Source organism: Elephantulus edwardii, unplaced genomic scaffold (genome assembly GCF_000299155.1).
Source record: "Elephantulus edwardii isolate Elephantulus edwardi_28Jun2011 unplaced genomic scaffold, EleEdw1.0 scaffold00014, whole genome shotgun sequence".
Taxonomy (NCBI): Eukaryota; Metazoa; Chordata; class Mammalia; order Macroscelidea; family Macroscelididae; genus Elephantulus; species Elephantulus edwardii.
Genome location: NW_006399764.1, coordinates 30954835 through 30964550, shown reverse-complemented (window position 1 = coordinate 30964550; position 9716 = coordinate 30954835). Strand labels below are relative to the sequence as shown.

Here is a 9716-nt window from a genome sequence, read left to right as displayed (position 1 = left end):
CTGCTTCCTGCCTCTGAGGAGCTTCCATGACTCCAGTCACTGTGTCAATCAATCCATCTCAGCCAGGGTCTTCCTCTCTTGCGCTGTCCCTCCACCCTTAGAAGTATGATGTCCTTCCCTAAGGACTGTCCCCTCCTGGCAACATGCCCAAAGTATGTGAGATGGAGCTTCAAAATCCTCACCTGCAAGGAGCAGCTATGATTAAAATAGATGTCCATGACAGACTGGGGATACACTAAAACCACTAGCTGCAAGGCTGGCTGTTCAAACCCATTGTTGTTTGGTACTGTCTAGTTTGAACCTACTCATAGCTGACCCTCCAGCGGATTTTCAAAGGCCACTTAATCACAGGGAGATTACCTATCTTTCTCCCTCAGGGCAGCTGGTGGATTCAAGTCTCATGCCTTTGGGATGACAATGCACCCTCATTGCCATTAGTCTACCAGAGCTCTGCAGAAACTTTCCTGTGTTGTTAAATGCCTTGGTGTGGACTCTGCGTCACAGCTCGCTCCCTCCCTCCCTCGGAGCAGGCTGAGACACACTGCCAGCGGCGTGCCATCTTCACAGCGTCAGGGATAGATAGTTACATGGCCAGTCTTCACTTCTGGCAACATCACACTTTGGATTAACTTTGGTTCAAGGACAACAGTACCTACCACGGGTGGGGTGGGTGTGTGTGTGTGTTAGATGTCACTGAGCCCCTTAGGTCTCCCAGAGGCCCTGTGAACAGCATCAAGAAACCTTCTCTGTCCTGCATCTCCCTCCAGTCTCCCCTTGCTCAAGCCCTTTGTTCCGTTCCCTGGGTCAATCCATCGCAGGGTCTCCCTCTCTTTTGCTGACCCTCACTTTTCTCACCATGGTGTCTTTTTTATTGATCATTCTAATTTTTGAAATGTTTTCTTGGTTTGATGCAATCATTCATATACATTGTGTTTCATACATAGACATTGTATTTTATGCAATCCTTCATTTGCATTATATTTTACATCATGAATTATCACTGCCTTATGCCTATTATCACCTCATCTTTTCAAATCCCCATTGAATAGGTTCAGTGATGTCCTTTGTTTTAGGGACTGGTCCCTCCTGTTGACAAGCCCATAATCCAGGAGGCCAGGAGTTTAGTGACTATGTGGAATAATATAGTTTCAACCCTAAATAATTTGCTTTAATATTTGTATAGGAACAGACAGACACACGATATGGAGAGGGTTCCACTACAGCGCAGCTCTCTTGTAACAAACCAGCCACTCGAAAGAAACAGGGTTTTTCCAGCGGGTAATTCCCTGGAGTTTGAGCCCAGCACAGAGAATGTCCGGTGCAGCTGATTCTGGACCCGAGGCTCACTGCGGGGCAGTGTTTTCCCAGAAAAGCTTCTATTTCCAGGTTGGTAGAGTGTTTTGTTTTGTTCTTTCATTAAATCATAAACTAGACGGAGTCCTGCTATTTACCAAGTGCGCCCCCGGGCAAAACTCTTGCTAAAGCCCCAGGAGCCCAGCTTCCTCCAGGCCGGCCGGCCGAGTGGGCAGGTCGGAGGCGGTCACATTCCCTGGGGGATGGGGGTGTGTCCCTGCTCCCCTCGCTGCCCCGGTGCTGGCGGGAGAGCGGTGGGCTGTGCCCCGGAGGCGGAGCTCGCTCGCCGCGCCCTGCGCCCTTCACGCTGGAGGCTGGTGGCGGTGATGGGAGGCGGTGGCCAAAGGCGGCCCTTCTCGGCCTGCGGTGAGAAGGTGCAAAGGCGGAAGTCCTCGGCGCACGGGGACAGATGAGGCCATCGCCCGGCTCCGGCTCTGTGTTCGCCCCAGCGGCCCTGCGCCCCTGCCACGCGCCCCGCAGCCATGGCCACGCTGCCAAGCGCTGAGCGCAGGGCGTTCGCCCTCAAGATCAACAGGTAAGAACCCGGAGCTCAGCACCGAGACCCCCGCGACCCTTTGGCGCTCCGAGGCCCGCGCACCGTTCCAGGGCGCACAACCTCCCCGAGGCCAGCCCTTCCGCTGCACCCCTCCACCAGGGTCCCTGTCCCACACCTTCCCACGGCTACACTGCCAGGGGTCCCTGCCTGCACACTCTCTGGGTCTCCTCCCCAAGGCTGCACCAGGGTCCCTTCTCCAGCACCCACTGGAACATCCCCCCTCGCTGCCTGGCCCGGCCCGTGCGCCTGCGGGCTCTGACAGGTGGCCCTGCATGGAGCTTATGAACCGCATTTCCACTGAACCCTTCCGAGCTAGGAGCCCGAAGTAAACTGGGGGCCAGGGCGGCAAGCTGGGGGCGGATGGGCCGCAAGCCGGGAGCCAGAGCGGCGAGCTGGGGGCCGAGGGTGGGGGGGACGAGCCAGGAGCCAGGGCAGCAAGCCGGGGGCCGAGGGGGTGAGCTGGGGTCCGGACCAGGAGCTTAGGACAGTGTCGCGCTGCTGGGAGAAGTTGCTTGGAGTCAGCTGTCTGCCGTCGCTATTTTTATGCCTGGTCCTCAGGAGCTCCAAAGTGGAAAAAATGATTTTAAAAGTTCTCCACTTAAATAAACACCGGAGTGGCATTACTTCTACATTTATAGCTCCAGGCCGTTACCCTGCTTGCCTCCTCCCCACTGGTCTGGTCTCAGCTCAGCGTTCGTAATGGAAATTGGAGGGACTCAGTTGGAGCGCCTGGATGCCCCAAGTTCTCCAGGAGCAGTCTTGGTTTTCAGCTGCTGGAATTGAAAAAGGATTTGAGTTGTGCCTTGCCCTAGGGAGCTCTAGTAGCCTAGTGGGTAAGGAGGTGCACTGCCAACCCACAAGTAGATGGTTCAAATCTACCAACAGCTCTGCTGGCATAAAGATGGTCAGTCTCAGCCTTGGGAAATCCTCCGGAGGCTCAACTCTGAGTCAGTTCTGACTGGACAGCATGCAAGAACCACTGGTGGCCTAGTCTTAGGTGCTGGGCTGTAGCTGAAAGGTCAGTGATTTGAATCCACCCCTCAGGAGAAAGGCTGATTGAAAGGTAATATGATGCTGGTAAGGGAGGGACTGATCTGGTCTGTCCTGCACTGCCCCAGGACTTGCAGGTGAGGTGGGAAGGTTGTCCTCACTGCCTGTCCTCCTCCTGCTGCGTGAAGAGGTTTGAGTCAGGGAATTAGAATCCCAGGAAATAGGCGTTTGGTGCAGTTAACATGTTTGGCTGGGACTGCAACGTGGGAGGTTTGATTCCATCAGACGCAGGGGCTGAATGGCTGGGCGATCTGCTCTTGTCAAATCAGCCACTAAGGCCTCATGGAGCGCAGCTGGCTCTGCACTCCCGGGGGTGCCAGGAAGCTCAGGGACCAGCCGATGGCAACTGACAACAACCACGACTGGAATCAGCTCTGCAAACTGCTGTTACGGTGACACCTGGCCTTGCTCCACTGGTCCAAGTTCAGGGGACGGTCACAGCGCCTCTCTCATATGACAGCTGGGAGGATACAGAGTTTGCAGACCTGGCTCAGGCAGGCGACGTACATGGTGACTGTCTTCATCACCACCAGTTTCACTGTCACCTCATCACCATCCTGGAGACGCCACAAAAGAGAGAGAGAAGGCAAGCCGAGGTTGAAGGAGTTTCCTGAGAGCCTGTTTGGGGCTGGGAGCTTGAGTGTATCACAGAGGATGACAATGCACGGGAAAGGACAGGATTCAGGTCTGTCCGTCGGGTCGCTATGAGTCGTACTGAACAGGATTCGGGTCTGTTCATAGAGTCCCGTGAGTCATACTGGACAGGACTCAGGTCTGTTCGTCGGGTCACTATGAGTCGTACTGAACTGGATTCGGGTCTGTTGTTCGTCGGGTCACTATGGGTCGTACTGGTCTCGAGTGCACCTTACAGTAACAAGGAGGCGGAGCCAGGGCTGGTCAGTGCTGTCTCAGGGTCAGTGTCCTCCCAGCATGCCTTGCATTTCTGGGCCGACCGCATGAAGTCGCACTCCGTGCACCAGAACCCGAGATGGGATCCCACTGGAAGATGCCCACTCCAAACAAATGGAAAACATTCCCTAGTCTCCAGGCCCAACCCAACCCTCCGCCCACCGCCCCATCGTGGCCCTGAGTCAGACATCTTTTAAAGAGGAGACTGCTCGTCCTTCTCCCTCACTGTGTTTGTTAGGTTTGAACTGCTTACCTAGAGGGCTAACGGTATGTGTGGTACCTCGGAAAAGCAGAGAGGATCACGGGAAGAGAGGAGGCGCCTCGTGGAGGTGGTCTGGCTCGGTGGCTGCACCAGTGGGCCCGTGAGGATGGGGTGGGGGCCTGAAGCTCCGCTCTGTTGTCTGTGAGGTCGCTGGGAGTCTGAGATGACTAGCAGCACCTAACAACAGTAACAACAACAACAGATCTTCAGGCAAGAACATGCGTGATCACCTCTGGGCATGCAGAGTTGACGGGGCAGCAGTTGGGTGAGATCCACCAGTCCCCCAAGCAGAAGCCAGCTGCCCTGCCTGCTCCTGTACAGGGGAGCTCCGGGGACCCTGTGGGGCAGCTCTTCTCTGTCCAGTTAGTTATAGGATCTCCGTGAGTCAGAATCAGCCAGGTGGAACTGAGGGGTTTCTTTCAATTACTGTTTTTAGAGTCCAGTGTTACCTTTTGAATGTGTGTTGGGTAAAAGAGTCAGGGGAAAGAGTTTGGGGAAAATTGTTGCTCGAAGGAGTCAATTAATAAGGGCATGCCTCCTATCAATACAGGCATCCCCGGTTGTGCCAAAGGATTGTGGAACTGTGGTTAAAGCGCTTCACTGCTAACTGAAAGATCAGCGGTTCAAGCCACTAGCCCTCCCACAGGAGGACTCTGTGGCAGCCCGCTTCTGTCGCTGTTGCTCTTGTTCTTGTGCACCATTGGATTGGAACCAACCTCCCTCCAGCAGATTTTCAGAGACTGTAACTTGTATGTGAGGAGATTGCTCATCTTTCTCCCTCAGAGCAGCTGGGGGATTCAAACTGCCTACCTTTGAGTTGGCAGCACAACTCCTTACCACTCGGCCAGCAGAGCTCCCTTCTCCAGAGATCACAGCCCTGGAATCAGTTCTGCTCTGTCCTAGAGGGCACTAGGAGTGCGGACTGATGGCCGTGAGCTTTTAGGCTTCTTTGTTTGTTTCTGGGGGTGCAAATGGTTGCTGTGCTGCAGCTGAGCTTGGCTGATACTCAGAGATGGGCCGTTTGAGTCCACCCGGGATGCCTGGAAGAAAGGCCTGGTGGTCTGCTTCCAAGGAGCCAGCTCTTGGGAATCCTACTGCATGTGGTTACACCGTGACACTCAGAATCGCCGTAAACAGACCACCGTTTCCAAAACAGATTCTTTTTAAGTATTTTTTAAAATTAATTTTAATGAAAGTTTACATAGACTTAGAGTTTCTAGTCATTCATTGTTGCACCTTTCTCCCTATCCACCCCCTCCTCCTCAATTCACTCTTCTCCCTGAAAAGAAAGAAAAACCTCCTTCATTGTTATGCAGTCCCTCCCCCCAAGTCCACTTCACTGTGCAGCCTTCACTCTGGACTTCCGTAATGACAAGAATACCCAGTCGTATATCCCCTTTAAACAGTTCTCTTCTTCATCTGTTTCAATGCAATATACATCATCCTCCCCTCCTTCTCAGTCTTCCCTCAACCCTAATGTCAGTCCCGTTTTACAACAGTGGCACTATGCAATATTTGTCCTTTTGTGATTGAGATATTTCACTCAGCATAATGTCCTCCAGGGTCATTCATTTTGCATAATATTTCATGAGTTTCTTGTTTTTCTTTTCCCCCCTTTCTTTATTATTATTATTATTTTTATTAATGTTAATAAAAATTTACAGAGACTTTGGATTTCCATTCATTCATTGTTGTACTTTTCTCCCTGCCTACCCCTCCCCCAGTACACTCTTCTCTTTGGAAAGTAAAAGAAAAATTCTTTCATTGTTTTACAGTTCCTCCCTCCAAGCCCACCCCACTATGCAGCCTTCATTCTGGACTCCTGTCATGACAAAAATACCTAATCACATATCCCTTTTAAACAGTTTTCTTCATCATATGTTTCAATGCAGTAAACATTATTTATCCCATCTTACTCAGTCTCCCCCCAACCCTGATGTCAGTCCTGTTTTACAACAGTGGTACCATGCCAGTATTCGTTCTTTTGTGACAGATATTTCACTCAGCGTAATGTCCTCCAGGGTCACCCATTTTGAATAATATTGCATGAGTTCCTTATTTTTCAATGCAGCATAGTATTCCATTGTGTGAATATACCCCAGCTTCTCTATCCATTCGTTTGTTGATGGGCACTTAGGTTGTTTTCAGCTCCTTGCTATTGTGAACAAAGCCACAATAAACATGGGTGTGCATATATCTGCTTGGGTGACAGTTATGGTTTCTTTAGGGTATATTCCCAGTAGTGGAACTGCTGGGTCCAATGGTATCTCTATTTGCAACTTTTTGAGAAACCGCCATACAGCCTTCCACAGTGGTTGTACCATTTTACACTTCCACCAACAGTGAATAAATAAGGGTTCCAGTTTCTCCACAACCTTGCCAGCATTTGATGTTTGCTGTTTTGCCAAATTTTGCTATTCTGACTGGGGTGAGATGATATCTCGTAGGTGTTTTGATTTGCATCTCTCTTAGAGCTAGGGATTTTGAAAATTTCTTCATGTGCTTGTTTGGCATATGAATGTCATCTTTGGTGAAGTGTCCATATCCTGTGCCCATTTTTTAATTGGATTATTTACCTTTATCTTGTTGTGGTGCTCAAGTATTTTATAAATTCCAGATATGTCTCTTGTCTGATAATGTCATTACCAAACATTTTTTCCCCATCTGTGGCCTCCCTTTTTCCCTGTTGGAGAAATTTTTGGATGTGCATGGAGATTTGATTCTTAGAAGGTCCCATTCATCTATTTTGTCCTATTTTTAAGTATTTATATAACACTGGATTGGCATGGGGCTGCAGCAACGGGCTGAAATTCAGGAGTGCCCGTGGGGACAGAGTGGGACCACGCTGTCTTGTTCATCTGTTTGTTAGGCTGTGTTGGGTCTGGACACCTACTAATCACAACATCACAGTATAATAAAGTTACCACTTCTTGGTCCTTTAATGGGTTTTACTGTGAGCCCCACTTGATCATGTCCATTTTACAGAGCAGGTAAATCAAGCTTGACAAGGTGCTTGCACAAGTGACCAGATGCGCCCACAGCCAGCAGCCAGCAGACTGAGTGAGTCCATGCTGTTTGGCGTGTGCAACTGAAGACTTGTATTTAGGAGCAAGGGACCGACTCCCCTACCCCTTTTTCATTTCAGCAGCAGCCCTGCCAGTTTATGGTGTCCTGTCAGCGTGCCCTGTGTGAACACACTGACAATGGGATGCTCTGCGATTTCAAAGTTGGAAGAGAAAGTGTTTTCCCTTGCGTACCTGCCTATTATTTTTAAAAGACAATTGAGTTACAAAGTGGCGGAAGTGTCGAAATATGGCTGTCAGCATTCTCAGGAGGTGCTCCTGTTTTCCCACCTTTCTGTGCAGCATGGAGGTGCTACGGGGACATACTCTGTAGCAGTCCAGTGGTTCAAAGCCGGCAGCAGCTGTTTGGGATGAAGGTGGGCAATCTCCTTTCATTAAGATGTTGTTGTTGATCGCTTTCAAGTCAAGCATGACACATAACAACCCTATGAACAAAAGGCCTGAAGCCCCTGTACAACTATTGACATTTATCAAAGTTCATAGAGTTTCTGGAGGCATGTTGTTTAGGAAGTGGGTGCCACTCCTGCTTCCAAAACTGTCATAGTATGTTATTGTTGTCATATGCCATTGAATCGCCTGCGATATATAGCGGCCCTGAACCCTTCCCTGTCCTGAGCCAGTCTCACTAATTCTGACACACCAACCCCCATCATCCCACTTACTGTATCAGTTCATCTCATCCGGTGTCTCCCTCGCCAGTGCTGTCCATCCACCCTTCTGAGGGTACATTAAGATGTACGGCCTTGGAAACCCAATGGAGATGTGATCTGAGTTAGAACAGAGCAAATGGCTGTGAGCTCAGCATTTATAAAGCAGAAATTTATTTAGTGTATTAAGTAGTGCCCCATTCACCCTCCTGGAGATTGCCTTTCCCTGTGCAAATCCCCCTCCAGGACTCCCTGGCTTTGTTTTGCTTTGTGCACCCGGTGGAACTTGTTAAGGCCACACAATTTTTTCCTCAGCCCAGGGTTTGGGGAAGTAGGAAAGGAACCATTCACTGGGGAAAATCATTGTGACCAGAAGGAGTAAAATTTCATTTCAGTTAGTGATGTATTTAAAAAATCCACCCTTTCTGTTGAGTCAGTTCCAGTCCACGATGACCTCGCGGGCCACCTGACTGCCCCAGAAGGTCTTCTCGGCTGGCATCTTTGTGGGTCATCGGGTGATTTGTCCCTGGTGCCACTGGGTGGGCAGAAGTGCTAAACTTCACGTCGGCTGTCAGTCAAAGCATGGGTGCCGCCCAGGGGCCTGCAAGTGGCTTTTGCACGTCTCCATTTCAGCACGGTTGTTGCTGGCGTCATGTGCACAGAGCGAAGGCAGAGCTGGGCCCGCGCTAGCCACTGGCCAGGCTGTTCTCATCGAGTACCATCCAGTCAGAACAGATTCGTAGCTGCTCCCCTGACAGGTTGTAACCGGTGTTAAATTACACGGGAGGAGAGCGACCACCTTCCTCCTGACGTGCATGCAGTTGGTGGATTCACACCTCGTGCCCGAGGGTTGGCGGTGCAACTTCTTACACGAGGGCCATTCATGGTGACGCTGCTTTGGGATTCTAGGCCCCGCTGCATCGACGTCAGCACTGTTGTTGCAGGAACTCCTCTTCTTGTAAACCTTCCATAAACCGAGAACGACCAAGCCCACTGCCTGCACACTGCCCCCAGCTGCCCTCTGTCTCCTTTCCAAGGCTGTGAACCTTGAGAGACGGGATTGCTCATCTTTCTCCCGTAGAACTACTGGTGGGTCCAAACCTTAGCAGCCTGATCTGTTCCTCACACTGCAGCCTGGGCTCCTGTGTGGTGCTCTCCTGCAGCGTAAGGTGGTTTCTAGAACTTACTAGGCTCATGACCATCTCTGGGTGAGCCCAGCCTCATTGCCATTACTCTCCAGGACAGCTCTCACGGCTCTGTACCCCGAGTATCCCCAGGTTCCTCAAGGACCTGGCAGAGTTGCTGTTGTTAGGTGTCATGAGTCGAGTACAACTCATAGTGACCCCATGGTCAACAGATATGAACCCGCTGTCCTGTCCCGTGCCATCTTTGTGTCTAACTCACTCAAGCGCACTGCTGCGGTCACTGTAGCATGCTCCTAAACAAGCAAGTTTAGATTCTTCTGAACACATAACCACTACAGCTTGAATAAATACGCAGTAAAATGAGGCCCCGAGTGATGAGAACTGAAATGCAGAATCAGAAAAACACACTGATGATCCTGGAAGGCTTGAATAATAGAGGTTGAGGATGACGTGGAGCCTGGTGGTGCAGTGGACTGTGCCCTGGGCTGATGGCTGAGAGGCCCCCAGCTGGTCCGGGGAGAAGGACGAAGCCATCCACGCCTCTAAGGTTCACAGCTCAGGAAGCTCTTCACAGGCGGCTCCCCGTGGTCCCTCGGGGCCGTCACCAGCTGGAGTCAGCTCCACGGTAGTGGGTGTGCCCAGGGTTTGGGGCCATTTGCACCTGCCCAGAAGCCCTGGTGATGCAGTTAAAGTGTTTGGTAATGAGCAAAC

General features: G+C 51.0%; 1 protein-coding gene across 1 annotated transcript; it reads right to left on the bottom strand.

The window, feature by feature from the left end:
- Positions 1 to 1655: 1655 nt before the first annotated feature.
- On the bottom strand, positions 1656 to 8745 carry LOC102860966. Its single transcript, XM_006881369.1, has 3 exons — positions 8731 to 8745; positions 3432 to 3516; positions 1656 to 2368 (listed from the first exon to the last, which is right to left on the bottom strand). Exons 1-3 carry the CDS (start codon positions 8743 to 8745, stop codon positions 1656 to 1658), a joined length of 813 nt encoding a protein of 270 aa, XP_006881431.1.
- Between the last annotated feature and the right edge of the window lie 971 nt (positions 8746 to 9716).

Bases quoted from the DNA above. Each gene is read 5' to 3' on its own strand.
- LOC102860966 (XM_006881369.1), bottom strand. The intron at 2,369-3,431 runs GTATCCTCCCAG...TCCGGACCCCAG, and splicing joins GAGCCAGGTCTGCAAACTCT to CTCACCCCCTCGGCCCCCGG.